This window comes from Pinus tabuliformis, chromosome X (assembly GCF_031772625.1).
Source record: "Pinus tabuliformis cultivar Carrire ecotype Pingquan chromosome X, CPIR1, whole genome shotgun sequence".
NCBI classification, from domain to species: Eukaryota; Viridiplantae; Streptophyta; class Pinopsida; order Pinales; family Pinaceae; genus Pinus; species Pinus tabuliformis.
The window spans coordinates 1,656,845,237-1,656,868,695 of record NC_142308.1 but is presented as its reverse complement, the minus strand read 5'-3'; the positions used below and the strand labels follow the sequence as shown (position 1 = coordinate 1,656,868,695).

Here is a 23,459-nt window from a genome sequence, read left to right as displayed (position 1 = left end):
ATATATTAATAAATTATTATTATTTTAAATTTCAAAATCATAGCAAGTTTTTTTGGGAGGTCGAGCCTCTATTTATAGAGGATTGAAGGGTTACAATAAGGAGGTCGACCCAATGTTGGGGGGGAAGTCTACCTTAGTTGTAAATTTTCAAAATTAGATTTTTGGGGCCAAAATCACAAGTGATTTAGGGCTAACTTTAATACTTTTGCCCTTAATAATTATTTTTATGACCTCACAAAATTAAGTCCTTTAATAAAGAGGTCCTCAAGGTTAGAATAAAAATTTAACCAATGATTAGGAGCCACATCATCTCATTTGGGAACCATGACCACAAGAAGGGGGCTCCAATCTTTGATGAGGCATCTCCTCAACCGTGAAGAGCCTCGTGGCGTGCCACATATTGTTAGAATTGGCATGACGAGGAATTTCAATTGATGAAGGTCTCCAAAGAAAATTCATTAATCTTCATCCTCAAAAACTTCAACAAGTGTGTGGCTTCTAAGGTTTCCTTCCCTCCTTCCAGGGATCCTTCTATATTGGAATTTCCAATGGATGTAATCCATGACGTATATTAAGAGTGTTCAAAAACAATGTTGGTATGACAACACCATTCAACAATGTAGACTATGGCCTAAGCCTCTCTCACTTGTTTATTTGTTTCCTCAAAGCCCTTGGAGCTTCCCTTGTTTCTCAATATTTTTTATTATCTTAGATCGACAACTAGTTAACAGCCCCCACCAACTCAATGAGAAAAAAGCCTAGGACCCCATTTTCGAATTGTTTGATCACCACAATGGCGGTGGATAATTTACCTAATGCTTGATGATTTCATTCACATAACTAGAAAAGGGGGCTAAGCTAGCTTTAGATGTGCTTTTGTTTAAGCCTTCCTTTCTTGCAAGTAGTCAATCAAATTACCAAAGAAAAACATAACAATAAACCCTAGTCTAGCTTCATCCCTTTGTTAATTATTGTTGGTTATTTCATTTGTTGTTCCCAGTAAACCTAATAAGCTCATCATATATATATCGCAATAATGATACCACACAAAGAAAATTGACCTCTTAATAAACTTAGTGATCTTCCTCTTCCCAACCTATTTTTTCCAATTTCTCCCAACCACAAATGTGACGATGTTAACACACTTTGGAGTTAATTAAGATCAACTTGGTCTGATATCTCTTTAGGTAAAAATTTGTGTTTAAAATGCATTAGATGCATTGTAATTCAATGATCACAATGTGTTCTAGACATAGAATGATCCAATGATTCATATTCTCCACAATATTATTGGCTATTGATTCATGCCTTCACACCTAATTAGTCAATTTTCTCTATTTAAAGAGCATGGAGGATCATTACTGATGATTGATTGTGAGAAACTCTCTTGCACAAATTTCCCTTTGCATTAATAAATTTGCCTCAAGTGGTCACATTGGTTGTGGTTGCAGATTATTTCCCTCTTTGAGGGCTTTAACCACATAAAAGTACTAGTTTTATGCTCTTTGATCTCGTTGTGTATGTGGTTACTGAAGATGTTCATTCTGTATTGAATACCCCATTTCCCTGAACATCCAGGGGGCTACTACTTTATAATAGCTCAAGCCTATATTTTTCCCTTTGTAGAGAAGCATGGTACCTCACTCTATCACACTACAAAATTAATGGAGAACCATTGTCATACTCGAACTCTATGGCCAAGTTGAACTCCTTGACAACAACACAAACATCATTTTAAAAAAGAAACCACCAGATTACTCGAATTTCATGAGCATGTGAGCAACAAGGGGCCATGAAAGGTAGAATCGCTTCCATTAAAGGTTACATCCACACCCTCTTAAGCAATTCTTCATCTAACAAAAACAAATTTGCTCATTATTGTAAACATCTCAACAAAGGTTTTGTGAGGCCAGCACATCCGCACTCTACATCACAAGCCTTTATGCTTTCACATGCTTCTGCATCACCACGTTGTCAATGTAAAGGCTCCACAATTTGCACACACACACTGCAAGCAACAGAGTGTATAAATGTGAACAAATTGTCACAAAACAATGATTAGATCTGAGAGTCACATAGCATCACAAAAACACTGACACCATGTTACAAGGGGATTATATGATTTATGCGCAATTAAAAGTATGAAACCTAATGCAATAATCAATAGGTCATAAAGACAACAAATGCACACGATATATATATGTAGAATTAGTACCCCTTAAGATAATGTCACTAATAATGTAATTCTTTCAACTTGCCTGTATACAAATGATGCTTGGCCTCAAATATACAAGCTGTATGAATGTAACCAAGACACCAAGGCCCCTTAGCAGCTTAAGATAAAAGTCAAGATTAGCCAACATAACTCCCACACTGATGCTGCACTTAATAAAAAAAAAATATTGTAATATACATGTCTTCAGCACATACTGATAAATGATAAAACCCTAACAATTAAATGCACATGAGAAAACGATTGCTTTAATCTGCATGTTCAAGAGAAAGTATTTTCCACCATTTTCTCAAGAAAAAAGGCATTCAACTCTAAATACTAGTTACAATAGCAGCAAATGACTATACAAAAATATGTAGACCAATAAAGAAAAAGTATTACTCAGCAAATGTGTAGATGTTAACTCTTCATCATATACAAAGCTCCACACTAGGAGACAACACATGACAATTGCATGGAATAAGCATTGTTGTGTTGTTTGATGAGAGGGTACCCATCTCATTCCCACTAGTTTCCTTATTCTGCAATTTCCAAGAGAACCTTGTAAACTTTTGAATCACGCGCCTGGTTAAATCTGAGCCTTGAAATCTTAGTTCAAGGAGAAAGTTTCTCACCATTCATTTTTATAATAAGCACAAGCCTACGGCTTCCTCCCTCGTTTTGGAAGCCCCATCCTTGCTTTTGCATATCTTATGTTTGGTTAAGTTCACTCTCTTTTTTTTACTTGCAAATGGAATTTAAACATAACATGGGCACAATACGAACTGCAGAAAAATTATAAATAGTACAAAATAACTTGCAAAAGAAAGTACCAAGGATACTCCAAACACATACCACCTCGATCGGATGACTGCAGCATAGTATTTTGAAGATGATTTAGAGCCTGGGTGGAAGATGTGATATCCTGCATAGAAACAGAATGTTGTAGAACTACTAAATACTTTTGAATCAGCTGAAGAATTACAGAAAAATAAATATTACGACTCTATGGAGTAGAATCTTAAACCACATTTGGCAAAAAGAATCCCATATCATTTTGATTAGATTAATTACACACAAAGGAACCCTGTCCTCAGGTGCAACTCTACAAAAATACACTGTACGTTAATATCCACTGGCTTACTGCACAAAGTGCTTGAGATGGCCTGAAATAGAGATCATGATTCAAGGAATTTGAGAAGTCACAATTACAACATCATAACCAACTCTGGAAGTAGCATCTCTTATCCTACAAACCCACCAGGCCTGTTTTTATATCACGGCAAAAAACATTAAACGATGAATTTCCCTGAGTGCTTATTCTCTTATGCTATCTAACAATGGTAGTATCTCTCTATATATTTAATAGAAATGCAATCACTGCAATAGCATTATTAAAAATCTGAAATGTTATTAGTGCAGTACATTATCATCAGAATTTAGAAATATTTCAACCGTCTGACATTTCCTACAATCTGGGAGATGCTTTTGTGCAGCCAAAAAGAAGATATCCTGCAAAACAGGAGGCGGATAATAAATGAAATTTAATCCCTCAAATAGCAGGGCCTCTTATATGGTAAACAGATCATGGATCAAAGGAGCAATAAATAGTATCCCAACCAAGTATCATCAACAAAATTCAAGCACTTATTGCACTCTGTGTACTGTTCAAGGAATGCACCAGTAGTGATATTATTACTTCTTTGAATTTGCTTACATGTGTGCCTAAGGTATGCATTCAAGTATTTTATCTGAACAGACTTTCCATCAAAATAAGACCCACATCAAACATTGTGTCAAAATTTATGCTAAGAACTAAAACCCTTAAAAGCAACCTCAAACAAAGAAGTGGAGTGAGTTCCTTTTTTAACTGAGTCGTGAAGTAAACAACTTCAATTAATAAGAAATAATATATATAATTTATTATATAAAAAACTGAATGATGATTTTTATAGAGAGGGCCCCTGGCTTAAATATGGTCTTGGGTGCCTTTTGGAGAAGGGGCATGATCTTTTGATCATGTCTTTCTTCCTAATTGACCATAATTACACATATTTAACTTTTTACGTAACATTGCCTTCTTCTCAAAAAGATGCTTTGTCCTCAAAGCATACGTAACAACAGGTGTTGTTGACAAAATGTTTTTGTCTCTCAAGAGGCTTCTTCTACTAGTAGGTTCTTCCACTTGACAAGGCATTCTTTGATTACTCGTGATCACAATTCTTTTCCCTGGTGGTGATGATTCCTTATGGTTCTAAAATGATCTTCCTTTCATCATCTAATGTCAGAAGTGTTATCTGCGCCTCTTGATGTTTTCCTAGTGCTTTTTTAAGGCAAGATACATGGAAAACGTTGTGAACACAGCTTTTATCAGGAGGGTTTAAGTTGTATGCTACTCGCTTGATCTTTTTGTTAATCTAATATGGTCCATAGAACTTTGGTGCCAATATTGTTTTTCCCTTTTGCTTTAAGGACCATTGCTTGTAAGGCTGAAGTTTAACAAATACCCATTCACCAACCTCAAATTATCTCTATGTTTTGTTTAGGTCAACTTGTTGCCTCATGATTTCTTGCAATATTTAGATTTTCCTTTAGTGCTTGAAAGACGTTTTGGGTTTCTTCTAACTGATCTTTAAAGGCTAGAAATTTTGTCTCGATAATGGCAAAGTCCTTCCATTTTGGAGGCTCATAATCGTACAAAGCTTGAAATGGGGTCATTTTTGCTGAAGTGTGATCAGTGGAATTGTACCACCATTCAGCAAGGTGTAACCAATGAGCCCGCTTATTTTGTTTGTTTGTTGCATAACAACGAAGGTAAGCTTCTAAACATTTATTGACAATTTCTGTTTGACCGTTTGTTTGAGGATGATAAGTTGAACTCATGTTGAGGTATGTTCCAATTTGTTTGAAGAATTCCTTCCAAATATTCCCTTTAAATTTGGCGTCTCTATCGCTAATAATGACTTTGGCAAATCCATGTAATTTGTAGACATTTTTGCAAAATATCTCTATGATTTGTTTTGTTGAATCTGATTTCTTCATTCCTATGAAGTGTGCATACTTGGTGAGTATGTCGACTACTACGAAGCTTTTGTCTTTTCCATCCGACATGGGTAGCCCTTTGATAAATTTCATTGATATTTCCTCTCACTTTTAGTTTGAAATATTTAAGGGATGGAGCATTGTGGGGTTCATAATGTTCTCATTTTTATTTCTCTGGCATTGATCACACTCTGCTACATATTTTTGAATATCATTATTCATTCATTTCCAAAAAAATGATTAGCGTGTATTATAGTAGGTTTTAAATGTTGAAATTTTGATGTTCTATGATGTTCCAATCACTTAAATCTAGAACTTATTTATGTTGCAAAATAAGTTAAGTAATTGTAGATAGAACATAAACCATATAAACCATATGCACAATGAAAGACGACCAAGAACTCAGTGAGACACAGAGAAGTTAGGCCAATGACCAGGGCAAAACCCACAAGGGGAAAACCCAACCAGATTCTTCTTTTATTAGAAATCAATTGTTCAGCAGAGATACAAAGTACAATGAGAGAATGAAGAAGTTCACTCAGATCTGAAGAATATCTTTGATAGCAGTAGATGATGCAAACATTGAATCACTTTGGCTCTGCAAGATCTGCTCCTACTCTTCAAGACTCTCTCTCTCTCTCTCTCTCTCTCTCTCTCTCTAGACTCTCCAACTCTCTCTTCTAAAGTTTGAATTCTCCTTTCACAAGCACAAGTAAGTGTATAAAGCAGTGTTACTTGGGAGTAGGAGCGAAAGCGGGGAGCGGGAGCAAAAATGGGAGCGGGAGTGACATTTTCAGAAGCTCCCGGTTTGGGAGCGAATCCCGGAGCGTTTTTTATATAATATATATATTTTTTATATTTTGATACATATATGTCAACAAAAACATGTAGAATAATGAATTAGATATAAAAAACATAAAAAAAAAATAGATTGAACCATATAACAACAATCATCTAGAAGTTATAATCTTCATCAACCACATCCACAAGTTAGTAACATAGTAACATACAACATATTGAATCTCATGATTCATCAATCTTAAAGTTTCAAGCTTTCAAAATTCAATATATAACATTTATCATCATTGATCACCAAAGTTGTACTTGTAAGCTAAGTGTGACCATTACAACAAATAATATCTAACATGAAATGAAATGTTATAAAATGAAACAACTTTCAACTTTCATGAAGCATCATATTCATAATTCATTACTAATGAGTTATAATTGCCAACTTCAAACTTAAATTGTCATATATTGTTTAAAAAAATATCATAATAAATATGAAAGAGTCAATAGTTATAAAAGCTACTAGAAACTAGAAAAGAGAAGTAAATCTATTATCTATTTCTTATGCTTAGGCATCTTGCCACCACGAGAAATGTCTAATTTTTTAGTCTTGTTGGAAAATCAGGATCTTTGTCATTAATATCACCCTCTAAGCATTAATATCTAGAGGTATCTTTGTCATTACCTTTGTATCTGTATAGGGATCTTTGTCATTAATATCACCCTCTAAGCATTAACATACGATAGAAAAGGCATAGCATGTCAAGTCAAGATTTTGTTGGAGTGATGCATACATTTTTAAGAGGGTCATGATAAAGGAGTTCGACAACCAATGTCACTAACATCAAGGTACATAGAAGGATTGGTGCTCTTGATTAAATACGAGTTCCATACCCTAATACATGACAAAATTCAATGGAAACATTGTAATCCCCCAACCCTGAAATCCTGAAAAACTGATAAGTCTACTGGATTTTGAATGAAATCTAAAATTCTACTTTCTCCATATGAAATCCAATGAGGCCGGAACCACTCTCAAACATCCTGAGTCATTTCATGGTAATGTTAAAAATTTAAGTAAAAGGATGAAAATGAAGATCAAGGAGAATGCCACTTTTACTTTCAGAATTTAACATTACCTTGAATAGCATATCAATACTAGGGCCTAGACTTGATCATTAAACTGCCCCACTCAAAAATTATTTGTTTCCTTCAAAAAAAATTGCATTTCGAACATCACTACAAAAAAAAATTGCAAAAAAGGCAAAACGCTCCCAAAAAGGCTCCCAAGTCGCTCCCGCCTGGAGCGCGGATTGGGAGCGGGTTTTGGGGGGGGCGCTCCCTCGCAACACTGGTATAAAGTGAGGATGAGAAGCACAAATATATAGGAAGAGAAAGGAAGTCGAATTCATGAGGGAGTAACTCCTATGCCTTGAGGAGGAGTTACATATGCCAAATTAGGAGTGTAACTTATGCCATAAAGGAGAGAAGTGTAACTTATGCATTTAGGAGAGAAGTGTAACTTATGCATTAAAGAGGTGTAAGAGGAATCTTTTTATGACGAGTCATTAAAGTGTGTAAGAGAGTGTAAGAGGTGTGTAAGAGCATTAAAAAGGGAGAGGAATGAATCCATTGAGAGAGAGAGAGTAACATATGCATTAATTGAGGGGAGTTACATATGACATGATTGAGAGACTTGAATTTCTTTTTAATAATAATATAATAATATCATCATAATAATAATAATATTAATATTAATATTAATATTAATGATAATATTGATGATTAAGTTGAAATTGAACTATTAGGATTGATTGATGATCATAAGTGATTTTCCATCAACAATACTTGATTACCAATTCATGCAAGGTGATTTACTATTTTTAGACTTTTTATTTTTAGAAATTCTATTTTTATAAATTCGTCCCTGAGCTGCCAATTTTCAACACTCCCTCTCAGCTAGAGAGGAATTTCTTTCTGTAAAAAAGATCTTTGCTTTCTCTACTCATCTTTGTTCATCTCTTCTCTATATCATCTGGAATATTGATTTCTCACTCTAATGAAGAAGAATCATCATAGGGGAGATCCATCCATCACCCTATGTTCACTTGGGAGCAATGCCATTTGCCAACGTATGACAAGGATCTCACACAACCAAGTCTCATCTCTACTTGGGGGGATCCACTTGTCAACACATGACAAGGACCTCGCACTTCTAAGGCTCATCTTTGCTTGGGGGGGTCCACTTTTCAATACATGACAAGGATCTCACACATCCAAGGCTCATCTCTGATCCACTTGTCAACACATGACAAGGATCTTGCACATCCAAGGCTCATCACTACTTGGGGGGATCCACTTGTCAACACATGACAAGGATGTTGATTTCCGGTAGCATCGGATGTGCTCTAAGCCTCAAAATTTGCAGGGAGGCTAGGACACATGTATTCCAAAATACCCGGAAATTGTTTTGGGAAATTCCACCTGAAGACGGTGTTATTAAAATAATTAATTATTTTTAAGGATGCCAAGTCTAAACTTAGGAAATTAAAATAATTAAAGGGTATTAATTAAACTAGGGGTGAAACTTCTATCAGAAGTCAAGGATCAAGCCAAAATGATCTGATCCATTGATTAGAGTATAATTTGGGTCATTGATTAATCAACGAGAAGATTATAAGAAGAGGCTTGATGGGCATTTGGAAGGCACATCGAGTGAAAGATCAAAGATCAATTTTCTCGAGAGAGCAGCGCCGCAGTTGTCGGAGAAGGTGATCGAGGAGATTTCTTGTAGTGAGGGGCATGGATAATTTTCCGAAGGAAGTTTTCCTGATCCGGAGAGTACAAGGCACAAAGGCCAGAGATTAGTCCAGAGAGGCAGCACTAGGCCACACAGAGGCAGCGTAGAGCTACGTTGTAGCAGCACAGAGCTTCATAGGGAGTCTGTATTTCTGCTAGCAAACAGTCAAGATCTAGTGCCAGAGTCGGGGTGTGAAACTGAGAGGCCAGAGGGATGAAGTTTCCAGCGAGCAGAGGATCGAGAGGAGGTGCGATGCAGTCCCAGCAGAAGTGATGCAGTAACTGCATGGGTGCGACGCAGTACTACACAAAGACAACGCAAAGGCTCATCTCCAACGTAGATCAGTGCCGAAGTTCCTAGTGATAGGGTGAGATCACCTCACTATCTTTTTGTCTAGTTAGATCTCTGTATAAGATTTCCAGTTTGGGCATCTGAAGAATTGAACTCAAAAATTACTGCATACTAATACAAACCCTCAGTTGTTGCACTAGTTTTCCCACATTGGGTTTATCCGGGGACATTTGTCCAAAAATAACGGTGTTACTTGTGTGTGCTATTTCTTTCTTGCTCAAATCTTGTTTCCGCATATTATTTAAGTTGTGAAGGTTGCAGTTGTATTTATTTCAATGTTTACCATATAATACTGTAAATAACTTAATTCAGTAGGAGAAATATAATTAATTGCTACAGTAGTGATTCGGGGTTTCGGAATTTTCACAAAGGATCTCGCACATCCAAGTCTCATTAAATGTCAAGTGATTGAACACCTGCGTCCTAGACAAGTCACACAAACAAGTCTCACTACACCTATTGGCTAGATAAGTGACTCTTCCACATCCCAGACTATGGTTCGGATGCATACTAAGGCCTATTCTTGTCGCACACACTACAGAAGAGGTCCCTCATCCTCAGGAGCTTTTCGGCATCATTCCCTAATCTTGTGAGTTCTAACAGGGGGGAAGGCAACTTAGTGTTCTCGAACAGTTGTGACTACTTCCCAAAAGGGTCACGTCCATAATTCCAAGTTGCTCTCTAAAAACCAAGAACTTTCATTTCAATAAAGGCTTGGTAATAACGCCATCTATCTCCTCATCAGTCACAATATGATGGAGCCTCACTGCTCCTCTCTGCACCATATCCCATATATAGTAATATTTTATTTCAATGTGCTTGGACTTGTCATGGAAAATAGGATTTTCTGCAAGACGAATCCGACTCTTATTGTCATAATATATAATTGTTGTGTCTACAACTTGCTCAAATAGCTCTCCAAAGAGCTTCCTCATCCATACTGCCTCACAGCTAGCCATGCTAGCAGCAATGTACTCAGCGTCAGCTATACTCAATGCAACATACTACTGCTTTCTGCTCATCCAAGAGATCATGGAAAATCCCAAGCTAAAGCAGCATCTAGAAGTGTTCTTTCTATCACCAAAGTTACCAGCCCAATCAACATCAGTATATCCATGAAGTCTTACATTTTCAGCAGTATATCTCAATCCAAGATTGATGGTCCCATGCAAGTATATCAACACATGCTTTGCAACAATCTAGTGTGCCTTTGATGGCTTAATCGTATATTGGGTCCAAGTATTAACCGCAAAACTTATGTCCATGTTAGGATATTCCAACACATAGGAAATAGTTAAGTATAACTTGGTCTAGTATAGAGTTAGGTAAAGTGTGTTTCTTTACTATGTACTTTTGTAACTTACAATCCAACGGTCACGATATGTAGTGATCCGACGGTTCATTCTCTCCTCGGTATTACCGACACTTGATCTGTGGCTTAACACCCGATTGGTCCATGATCTCTTTTTAAAGAGCATGGAGGGTCATTTGTAGGTTAACCGTCCATGAGAGAAGCTTATGTTAATTTTCATTCTTTTATTAATAAATTGGCTGAAGTGGCCGCGTTGGCTCAGGCCGTGGACTGTTTCCCTCTTTGAGGGTTTTAACCACGTCAAAAATACTGGTGTATTGATCTGTGATCTATTTGTGAGCGGTGTCCTTTGGTGTTCTGTCTGAGGAACTTACCCTGTAAATTCCTACATGGTATCAAAGCCAGGTTGAGGGCTGCGTCCGTTGGTGATCCAAATCTGAAGCCAGTAGAACTGCATCCGACTACCGTTTCCTAGATCTTCTGTTTCTGACTGCTCTCGGGCCGAGAGGACTGCTCTGTTGTGTTAGGAGCATATGTTTTAGTGAGGAACCCCTTTCGTTTCACGCAAAAAGGTTTCTGGTAGCCCTAGCTACGTCACTTTTAAGATCTGGAGGTATACAGTGTTTATTTGCAGTTTCTAGTTATTTTCTCTCTGTTTATTATTTCGGTTTATTTAGCTTTTTTATTACCGGATCTATACCTTTCATTTCGGCGTATGCTCTTTGCCCTGCGACTCTGTGCGATATGGGCAAATCAGAAACAGAGAGGAAGGATTTTTCTCATGCGTATGCTCTTTTCTGCTGCGCCTTAGTGTGATCTCGGAAAATCAAAAACATTGAGGAAAATATTTAGTTTCCGGGTAAAGCTAACCTCAAGCCGTAAGGCTTGTTTGTGTTTGTATGTCCGTGTTTGGGTTTTGTGTTTTTTTGTTTTGTAGGGAAAAAGAGCTTTCTCAAGCAAGCACGCAACCCAAAGCTTTAGTGACTAAAACCCCCCCCCCCTCTCTCTCTCTCAAACATTTAGTTTAGCTCACTTGGTCCAAAGCTAATTTATGAGAGTAGAGGTCTTGAGTTCAAGTCTCCTTTTTGTGGGGGCGGATTTTTCATTTCCGCACATTCCCGCGCTTCGTCGGCATCTTCATCAACTTTTCTTCAAAAAGCCATAACTTCTTCATCCGGAAGCCGTTTTCAGAGCCGTTTTTTTTTAACCAGAGTAATTTTTCGAGATCTTTCCATTAGAACACTTAGTTTCAGCATCTATAGCTTCAGTTTCTGTTAAAATGGAAAGTCCATGCCAAGTTATTCTTGACAGCATCAACTACTTCCAATGGTGGTCCTACACTGTGGATTTACTTAGAAGTAAAGGTCTCTACAGAATAGCCTCAGGCCAAGAAACCAAACCGAAAGATGAAGATAAGGCAGCTAAATGGGAAAATAGGCAAGATTAAGCACGTGGGTTGATAGGGATGTCTATTTCTCCAAATCTTAGATTCCATATTGCAGAACTTGATACTCCTAAGGAAGCAATGAAACAGATCACTAAAGTTTTTGGAATTAAAAATGAACTTAAAGCCCATCAACTCGAAAATGAGTTGCTTACATTGGACCCCAATAATTTTTCTTGCATTGAAGATTTTTTGTCCAAGTTCAAGACCCTTAGACTTCTCTTGGAAGGTGTTAAGGTTAAGAAAGAAGATAGTACCCTTATCTATTCCATTCTTACTAAGTTGGGACCAGCCTATTCTGTGTTTGTTTCCACCTTCCATTCTACAAGAGAAGCCTTCATTTCTCAAGGACAAGCCTACAAGTCCCCTTCCTTTGATTCCTTTTGTGATTCTTTAATAAGAGAACAAAAAAAACTCTTACACCTTGGTCTTCTTAATCTTGGAAACTCTTCTAAGAAAGCGTTAGTCGCCCAGCAGCAACCAAATTCAAAGAATCCTAAGAAGTTGTATCCTAAAAGGAATGGTCCTAAACCAAACAAGGGTCCTAAGCAATTTCAGCCTCAAAATGAAAAATCATTTCAACAAAATGATAAGACAAATAAAAACAAAGGGAAGAAGACTGATAGAAATTGCAACTTTTGTAATCGAGATGGCCACTTAGAATCCAAATGCTTTAAGAAGATGGAAGCCTTGGAAGCAGCAATGAAGAAGCATAACATCCATTTGGAGCACTCTTCAACTTCAACTTCATCTTCAGGAATAGCACTTTCTGCATGTGGTTGTCAAGCATCTCGGTCTGGCTATGCACTAAATGTATCTTCTTCTTCTCATTCTCATGAGTGGCTCATTGATTCTGGAGCTTCTTATCACATGGCCAAAAACAAAGCCGTGTTTTCTTCTTTAAATGATTGTAACACCAAAAAGATATATGTTGGTGATGATAGATCTCTTGGTGTTGTAGGGACTGGAACTATTCATATAGACAATGGTTAATTTAATGATGTATTATGTGTTCCAACTTTATCCTGCAACCTTCTATCTGTATATCAAATAACTCATTCAGGTGAAGGTAAAATCGTTGAATTTTCACCTCACGATGTTGTAATTAAGGACCTAAGAGATCCTAGACAAATTTTAGCTACTGGCATTGTTGATGATTCGACAAGGTTGTATAAGTTTCACAACTTTGGGTCATCAAATCTTCCCTCAGTATTTGTTGCTCATAACGATGAAGTGAGCAAACTTTGGCATGAGCGATTTGGTCACTTAAACTATCGCTCCCTTCAGAATCTATGTAAAGAAAATATGGTGACAGGTCTTCCAATGGTATCTTGCAGAGATGGTGTTTGTTCCGGATATGTACTCGGAAAACATCATCGGGACAGTTTTGAAAAACGTGCCTCTTGGCACGCCTCAACCCCTTTACAGCTCGTGCATAGTGATTTATGTGGTCCACTTCCAGTTGTTTCATTCTCTGGCTACAAGTATTTCTTAACTTTCATTGATGATTTCTCCAGACGCACTTGGGTATACTTCTTAAAACTCAAGAGTGAAGTATTTAACATGTTCTTGGCCTTCAAGGCCTTTGTTGAAAAACAATCTGGACATCAAATTCTTAAGCTAAGATTGATAATGGCGGAGAATATGTTAACAACAAATTCATCAACTTTTGCACTGAGAATGGAATTCAAATGCAACATACTGTTCCATATACTCCACAACAAAATGGTGTAGCTGAAAGGAAGAATCGCACCTTAAAGGAAATGGCTAATTGTATGCTTCAATCTAAAGGACTTGGTCTTAATTTTTGGGCAGAAGCAATTAACTGTGCAAATTACATAATAAATCGCATTCCTACTAAGGTTTTAAAGAATATCACTCCAAAAGAAGCATGGAGCTCAATTAAACCAGATGTAAGTCACTTTCGTGTTTTTGGAAGTGAAGCATGGGCCCATATTCCAGATGAGAAACATAAAGCTTTAGAACCTAAGAGTGAAAAATGTATTTTTGTTGGATATTCTGAAGATGTCAAAGGATATAGATATAGACTTATTCCACTTAAGTCCAAAAATGTTATCATTAGAAGAGATGTAAAGTTTGCTGAAAATATATCGGCCTACGAGCCTAGTTCGGCGGATGTGCCACCTCTCCCTATCTCTTCTACTTTTGAAAATATTTCTTCTTCAGATGATGAAAGCGAGGATGAAAATCCTCCCCCACCTTCTCAGGATCCTCCTTCAGCTCCTCAGCTTCCAAAATGGGTCCGTGCTACTCGAGATGCAGCAGGTGATCTTGCCGGTGATCCTACAGATCAGCGACGTACACGTTCTCAGTTTGATAGAGCCTCTTCTTTACTGGCTCAAGCTTCAGTGAATTATGATCCTGACACCTTTGCAGAAGCTTCAGGCCATCCAGATTGGGAAGCAGCAATGAATGAAGAATATCATTCATTATTGGCAAATGATACATGGGATCTTGTTCCTCTACCAAAGGAACGAAAACTTGTTAGATGCAAATGGGTTTACAGAACCAAGTATGGACCAGATGGGAAAGTTGATAAACATAAAGCTTGTCTTGTTGCTAAGGGTTTTTCACAAGTTGAAGGCATTGACTACACTGAAGCCTTCTCCCCTGTTGCCAAAATGAACTCTATCCGCCTTGTTCTTTCCCTTGCTGCCTCTTTCAAATGGGAAGTCCATCAGATGGATGTTAAATCTACCTTCTTGCATGGGGACTTGCATGAAGAAATCTATATGGAACAACCTATTGGCTTTATACAAACAGACTCCAGCCTTGTATGTCGGCTTAAGAAATCTCTTTATGGTCTCAAGCAAGCTCCTCGAGCTTGGTATGCCAAAATGGATAACTTTCTTTTAGAAAATGGCTTTTCTAGGTGTCATTCTGACAATATTGTCTACACCAAGAAAGTGGGCAAGTCTCTTATCATTCTTGTTCTTTATGTTGATGATCTTATCCTGACTGGTAGTGATCCCAACCTTATAAACCATGTGAAGACTAGCCTTAAAAGGAAGTTTGAAATGACAAACTTAGGACACTTACATTATTTTCTTGGTCTTCAAGTCTTGCAATCCAAGGAAGGTATTTCCCTTTCCCAGTCCAAGTATGCCTGTGATATTCTACGCCATTTTCACATGGAAGACTGTAAGCCAGCCCCTTCTCCCTTTCAGTCTAGAGTCAAACTTTCAGTCACTTGTACTTCTCCTGAAGTTGATGCTACCTTATACCGTCAACTTGTAGGAAAACTTTTGTATCTAACCCATACTCTTCCTGAGGTTTCCTTTGGTGTTGGCCTTGTTGCTCGGTTTATGCAAAACCCACACGAAAGTCATTGGAAAGCAGCTAAAAGAATACGTCGTTATGTTCGAGGTACAGTTCAGTTTGGGATTCATTACAGTGCCGAAGCATCTCCTCTATTGGTTGGTTTCACTGATTCTGATTGGGCTGGTGACCCTGATGATCGGAAGTCTACTGCAGGTTATGTGTTCACTCTTGGTTCAGGACCTATTACATGGGCTTGCAAGAAACAAGGTGCCATTTCTCTTTCTTCAGCAGAAGCAGAGTATCGTGGTGCTGTAGAAGCCAGTAAGGAAGCCTTGTGGCTTCGTCAGATCCTGTCAGAGTTTGGCTTTCAGCAGCAACATCCGACTACACTTTGGTGTGATAATCAAAGTGCCATTCAACTATGCAAAGATCCAGTCCAACATCAGCGCAGCAAACACATTGAACTGCACATGCACTTCATCAGAAAGCTCATTCACGACCATGTTCTTGAAGTGCAATATTGTTCCACAGATGATCAAGTTGCAGACATCTTTACAAAGGCTCTCACAGAGGCGAAGTTTACTAAACTTCGATTTATGGTTGGAGTTCAGGAAGTTGTCACTAAGGGGGGATAGGCTCTAGTGCCTCCTTCCTTCTCCTATTGTGTCATATTTGTAAATCCTTCAATCCTATCCCAAGTTGTTCTTAAGGGGGGATGTTAGGATATTCCGACACATAGGAAATAGTTAAGTATAACTTGGTCTAGTGTAGAGTTAGGTAAAGTGTGTTTCTTTACTATGTACTTTTGTAACTTACAATCCGACGGTCACGATATGTAGTGATCCGGCGGTTCATTCTCTCCTCGGTATTACCGACACTTGATCCGTGGCTTAACACCTGATTGGTCCATGATCTCTATTTAAAGAGCATGGAGGGTCATTTGTAGGTTAACCGTCCATGAGAGAAGCTTCTGTAAATTTTCATTCTTTTATTAATAAATTGCCTGAAGTGGCCACGTTGGCTCAGGCCGTGGACTGTTTCCCTCTTTGAGGGTTTTAACCACGTCAAAAATACTAGTGTATTGATCTGTGATCTGTTTGTGAGCGGTGTCCTTTGGTGTTCTGTCTAAGGAAATTACCCTATAAATTCCTACACTCCATTCTAGTGTTCGCTAAGAACATCAGTGCCCCAATCAATTGACGATAAAAAGGATTTGCCAAATTAGGACCTACAGCTTCACCACATAGCTTCTTGAAATTAATTTCCATTGGAGAATTCATAGACTTGCATTATGTCATACCAAATCAGTCTAGTAACTTGACAACATGTTTTCATTAAGAAAGGAAAATCTCACCAGGTCTTTGCCATACTTCAAGACTCAAAAAGTAGTGCATCAAATGAAGATCTTTCATTTCAAATTCAAAAGCTAACTCCCTCATACACTGGAGAATAAGAGGTTCACCACCGGTCAGAAATAAATCATAAACATATAATACCAAAATCAAAAGGCATACCTTAGATTGTCTTGAAGTAAAGATTTGGATCAAGATTACTTCTAGTAAAACCAAGCTTCATCAAGAAGCTACCAATGCGAGCATACCAAGCTCTTGGAGCTTGCTTCAAACCATAGAGGGCTTTCTTCAGTCTGAACACATGAGTTTTTTGGTCATGTACTTCAAAGCCTTGTGTTTGCTCCCCAAATACTTCTTCCTTTAAGAAGCCATGCAAAAAAGCAATCTTCTCATTCATTTGGTGAAGGGACCATCCTCGATTAGCAGCTAGAGCCACAATAGATCGGCCGGTTGTATAACAGGCAACAGGTGCAAAGATTTCATCATAGTTTATTCCCTCTTTCCGAGAGAACCCTCTAGCCACAAATCTAGCTTTATATTTTTCAATATTGCTATCAACACCATGTTTAATTTTATACATCAATTTAGAAGACACAACATATTTACCTTGGGGTCTTGGAACCACTTCCTATACATCATTATGAATGATGGACTCATATTCTTCAGCCATTGCATCTTTCCACACTTTAGCCTTCACAGCGTCTTCAAAAGTGCATGGTTCAACTTGAATAATGTTGTTCATGGCTACAACATATCCGTGGAATCAGGATGGTTGCTTGCTTTCTCTAAAGATTCCTCTGGGAGCAGCTTGTCTATCAGCGTCTTGTAAAGTGTCACGAAACCATAATCATCTTTTTCTAGCACATGGAGAAGGATCCATGGGTTCATCAGCAAGATCAAGATCAAGCTTTGGATATTCTTGTGCATCCAAGGCATCATCCTCTCTTTCATCATTAGCAGGAGGAGTGTCTATGGCTTTTCAAAGAGCTACATCTTCATCAAATGTTATATCTCTGCTAAACTCTATATTTATTTGTCTAAGTTCATATATTCTATAAGCTTTAGAATTTTCACAATAACCAACAATCATACCTTTCTTACCTAAAGCTTCCAGTTTGGTACTCTTTTCCTTTGGTAGACAGGGCAGTCAAAGATTCTTAAGTGCCCATTTTGTTCTAAGTTATATCATACAGTGCTCTCTTTCCTGATTCCAACTTCTCTGCGGAAGTCTTAAGCTCTTGTCCACTTCATGTCCACTGAAGTCACAGGATGGCTCGACACCTTCCTCAATCTCGATACAAAGGACTTGTTTCTCACATTCATCAAATGTACCTGTTGATCCCAGAACAAGAGCAAGAGCAATAGTAACAAAGTAAATAAACATAATGAAAATATACCTGATGATGAAGCAAGGCTTTATTTCTTGTCTAGATGTGAGAGTGGCTCCTTCATTATCCTTGCACTAGCTCCCTCTTGGAGTTTACTCTTCCTGCACTATTCTGCACCCTGATGATCTTCAGGATCTTCTTTTTTTATCGCATCCGCATCAAGAATTCAGTGAAAGAATCATTCAAATACTCATGTGGAAAAAATAACCAATGATCTATAAAGATAAATCTAAACAAAAACAGTGACACAAAGAAACAACATAAGACTTGAAAATACTTTGGGATTGAAGGAAGTTGTTAGCTCCCTCTTGATCCGGCCTCTATAAGTTACCACTGTCCATAAGTCATATGTCATTGATAGAAGGATTGCATCTTCTTGATCACCACTTGGCAAACTCCATCATGATCCACTCTAATCTCAAGTATTTCGGAAATCCTCTATCCCACGAGGTAATGTTTTACAATGAAGATGAGTGAACTTTTGGTGCCACAGTTTATATTGATAATTACTTATCATGATGAATCAATGCATGGATATGTCTTCCATTGATTTTATACAAATGTCCAAATCTTGATCCCAAAGTAAAGACATGTAATAATAATTATACATATTGACTTCATTATCTGCAATGATATTAGTTATAATCCATCTTTGATCGCTACAAAAGAAGTTATTTTATAAAACTATCATTCCATCTTTCGCAAAAGTCATGATTCTTACCTACAACCACTATTGTTAGTAAACTTCAATATCAAAATTACCAAATCCCATAAGATTATAACCATTCTCATATAATGTGAGAGAGTCAAAATCCCCATATCTTCAGCATTCAATTTCTATGAATTATTCTTTCATAACCTTCTATACATTATACTTCTTTTCAAGACAACATTTCCTTGCACATGCATAAACAGAAATAAAACTACTCTTTACAACAGAAATTAGGGGTTGACCCATCATCACCCCCTAATTTGGAGGCTTGGCTTCCATGCATCAAGTACCAAAACCACAACTATTAAACACATGCAACACCTTAATTACTATCTGCAAAATTACTATTATATCTTGGGTTCCTTGAAATCTTGGAAGAACGGTAGCAGTAAAATTTCAGCGACAAAATTTCAGCGGTGAAATTTCGGCAGTGAAATTTCAGCGATAGAATTTCAGTAGCAAAATTCAGCAATAAAATTTCGGCAGTAAATTTCAGCAATAGAATTTTAGCAGCGAAATTCAGCAGTAAAATTTCAGCTATAAATTTCAGCAATAAAAGAGGAGATATTTCAGCAGAAAATGAGCAACAAGCAGAAAGAACAAGAAGAAATATTTCAGGAAAAAAAGAATTGCAAATGGAGAAGAAAACAAAAAATATTTCAGCAGAAAAAGCGCTGCAAATGGAGCAAACAGCAAGAGACATTTCAGCAGAAAAAAGGTTGCCAATGTAGCAGACAACAAGAGATATTTCAGAGAAAGAGGGTTGCAAATGGAGCCCACAGCAAAAGATATTCCAGCAGAAAGAGAGTTGCAAATGGAGCTTGTCTTCTTGAGTTTGTCTTCACCAAAGCTCTAATACCATGTTGAAATTTTGATGTTCTATGTTGTTACAATCACTTAAATCCAGAATTTTTTTATGCTGCAAAATAAGTTAAGTAATTGTAGATAGAGCATAAATCCAAGAACTCAATGAGACACAGAGAAGTTATGTCTATGACCAGGGCCAAACCCACAAGGGGAAAACCCATCCAGATTCTTCTTCTATTAGAAATCAATTGTCCAGCAGAGATACAAAAAACAATGAGAGTGAAAATTCGAGAATCCCTCAATCACTACTGCAGCAAATTGATATTACTTTCCTACTTATTAATCCATGCAAGTTATTTACTGTGTTCTATTGTAAATATCGAAGTAAATACAACTGTAGCCTTCACAATTTTAAATAATATGCGGAAACAAGAATCTAAGCAAGAAGGAAATAACACACAAGTGACACCGTTATTTTTGGACCAATGTCCCCGGAAAAACCCAATGTGGGAAAACCGGTGCAGCAGCTGAGGGTTTGTATTATTAAGCAATAATTTTTTAATACAATCTTTGGATGCCTTGCCGACTATCCAATACACAGAATCTGACTGACAGAGAGATGACTGAGATATACTTCACACTATCACTGGCGATCTAGCACTGATCCAGCCACTGAATGGCTAGCCCCTAGTTGCCTCTGCGCAATCACTGCATTTCTCTACATCACAGCTTCTAGGGACTGTGTCACTCCTTTGGCTGATCGATTTGCCTCTGGAACTTCGACTTTCTGCCCTCCCGATCTCACACCCCAACTTCTGGCTCTGGAACTCGATTCTCCAACAAATTTCAAATCTCCTCTCAAGACTTTGTGCTGCTTCTGCATGGCCCTACGCTGCCCAATGTGGCTCTGCACTGCCTCTTCTAGATCTCTCTCTGCCTTTTCTGCAATGTATCCCCGAATCAAGAAACTCTCCAACCGAAAACTATCTCTGCCCCTCACTACAAGAAATCACCTCGATCACTTCTCTGACATCTACTGCGCTGCACTCTTCAGAAATCGATCTCTTGATTTCTCACTCAATGTCTTTTCCAAATGCCCATCAAGCCTCCTCTTATAATCTTCTCATTGAGAACTAACGGCCCAACTTACATTTTAATCAATGGCTTAAGATCATTTTGGCTTGATCCTCGTCATTTTTCTAGAAGTTTCCCCCCATGAGAACTAACGGCCCAAATTATATTCTAATCAATGGCTTAAGATCATTTTGGCTTGATCCTCGTCATTTTTCTAGAAGTTCCCCCCAGTTTGATTGATACTCTTTAATTATTTTAATTTCCTAAGATTAGACTTAGGCACCCATTAAAAATAATTAATTATTTTAATAAAACAGTGTCCAGGTGGAATTTCCCAAAAGGATTTCTGGATATTCTGGAATACATGTGTCCAAGCCTCCTTGCAAATTTTGAGGCTTAGAGCACATCTGATGCTACCAAAAATCAACAAAGAGAATGAAGAAGTTCAGCCAAATCTGAAGAATATCTCTGATAGCAGTAGCTGATGCAAAAACTGAATCAGTTTGGCTCCCCAAGATCTGCTCCTACTCTTCAAGACTCTCTCTCTCTCTCTCTCCAAGTCTCTCTTTCTCAAGTTCGAATTCTCCTTTCACAAGCACAAGTGTATCAAGTGAGGATGAGAGGCACAAATATATAGGAAGAGCAAGGAGGTTGAATTCATGAGGGAGTAAATCATATGCCTTCAGGAGGAGTTACATATGCCAAAATAGGAGTGTAACTTATGCCATAAAGGAGAGGAGTGTAACTTATGCATTTAGGAGAGAAGTGTAAGTGGAATTTTTTTATGACAAGTCATTAAAGTGTGTAAGAGAGTGTAAGATGTGCGTATGAGCATTAAAGAGAGAGAGGAATGAATCCCTTAAGGGAGAGAGAGAGTAACATATGCATTAATTGAGGGGAGTTACATGACATAATTGAGTCTCATGATTGAGAGACTTGAATTTCTTTTTAATAATAATAATATTGATGATTAAGTCGAAATTGAACTATTAGGATTGATTGATGATCAGAAGTGATTTTCCATCAACAATACTTGATTACCAATTGATGTAAGGTGATTTACTATTTTTAGACTTTTTATTTTTATAAATTCATCCCTGAGCTGCCAATTTTCAACATTAAAGAAGCTTACATGTCCTATTGATAGTGAATTATGGGACTCCATGAGAACTTTGGACTCAAATTTGGTTTGGGCTTAGGTAAATTCTTCCTTCAAAACATTTGTGTCTAGTATCCCATTTCTCGCCACAACGTTTGCATTCACACTTTCATTCTTTGCACCTCCATATTAGATTTTTCTCCTTCACGTAGTTGTGGCGCAACATACATTGTATCTCCACGTCAGAAGTTTGGGGAAACCTTTATCTCAAATATACTCTTTCAACTTTTGGTAGTTGTATTCTTTCAAACTTCTTTTCTGCAGCTTTTGCTTTTTGTCTTGCTTCTGGGGATGTGATGTCATGAAGCCTAAGCACATTCTGGAGATACAGTTTAAGTCTAGTGAGGTATGATTGAATAAGGCGTTTTTTTTTAAATCCACATACACGTGTACCTAGAGTTTCCCATTCTCCTGTATATTCGTCCACATCTCCTTTTTGTTGTAACCTGGTGAGCGTCGTGAAGAATTCTTCTTCATTGACACCTTGGAACCTTTTAAAGAAAGCATCTTTGAATTTCCTCCAACTAATAGCATGTATCGATTTCTTCCACCACATATACCAATTATATGCTTCGCCTTCCATTTGCATGGATGCATGCTTGATTCTTTCATCTCCATTGTCAATATTGTAAATCTCGAAATACTCTACTTTATTTAACCATGCTACACTGATTTTTTCTCTTCATTCATATGTCACTAGTCGTGGAGTGAAAAGGGGAATTTGAGTTGAGACCTACACATTTGGGAAATTCGGGATGCTCTTTTGTGGATTGGGAATGGAAGATGCATGTGGAGATTCAAGGATATGATGTGAGTCTGATGGGTTTGATGTATTTGAAGAATTTGGTTGTTGAGTAGCTTCATTATTCTGGTGTTGTAGATCACCTGTAATATTCAACCTTTGACAAATCAGGCTCAACGCCCCCATTGCTTGAGTGTGATTTTGATCAACCTTATTTGAAAGGGTTGCATGGTCCATTTTAAGGCCATTATTATTTTGTTGGGGTTGATCTGATATTCTTTTTGCTGTACCTTGGAGCTTCTTAATGTCCTTGTCATTTCCGTTGACCCTATTACCCACCACTTGTGGGTAGTATGTATAGGAGAAAAAATTTCTCCTAGATGGTCCTCAGCCAACAGCGAGCAACCCCTTGCATCCACCAGATAGCTGGATGTGCCATTATCTCTACCACCTGAGCCAGCGATGTGGTCCCTCGCCCATTTGTTATGATTGTATGCTTGAAGGTGGGCCTCCCAACCTCAAAGGTATGGATTTTGATCAGTATAGTTGAATAACTTTCCTTGCTTGTCATAGGCACTTTTGGGCATAGATTGGTGGGGGGATTCGGCAGAAAGAGAGGGCTAGGTCTGCACTCTTGTCTCCATTGCCCGATTTCGTGGTTAGCCTTGTATTTTAGTCCCGTGGGATCTCTTTTACTGGCCACTAGCTTTAGGGTTGGCACCATAGTTTTAATACTCTGACTCTGACTCCGAACCAGTTGAGGGACGACTCTGACTCGATATTGACTCAGCCTAGTTGATTTCAATGACTCCTCCTTTGTAAAAAATACATTAATATTTATTTTTTATGAAAGAACATAATTTTAAATATTTTCATTTGTTTCCAAACTCAAAGCATTAGAATATAGAGAGAAGACAACATATGATCAAAGTATGTGTTGATTTCGGATAGCATCAGATGTGCTCTAGCCTCGAAACTTGGTGGAGAGGCTAA

General features: G+C 37.7%; 1 protein-coding gene across 4 annotated transcripts in view; it reads right to left on the bottom strand.

Moving 5' to 3' along the window:
- Window positions 1-2,589: 2,589 nt before the first annotated feature.
- The window catches only part of LOC149146368 (RNA-binding (RRM/RBD/RNP motifs) family protein), a 218,155-nt gene continuing 197,285 nt past the window's right edge, over window positions 2,590-23,459 (bottom strand). Inside the window, exons 9-12 of one of the 4 annotated variants that reach the window (XM_089448282.1) lie at window positions 3,638-3,724; window positions 3,055-3,137; window positions 2,848-2,922; window positions 2,590-2,754 (exon numbers count right to left, since the gene is read on the bottom strand). In XM_089448282.1, coding sequence (XP_089304408.1) covers window positions 2,874-2,922; window positions 3,055-3,137; window positions 3,638-3,724 — 219 coding nt within the window. In that variant the 3' untranslated portion in view covers window positions 2,590-2,754; window positions 2,848-2,873. Of the gene's footprint in view, window positions 2,923-3,054; window positions 3,479-3,637; window positions 3,725-23,459 lie in introns of those variants that run through there. The other 3 variants (XM_089448281.1, XM_089448284.1, XM_089448283.1) reach the window with 3 other exon arrangements.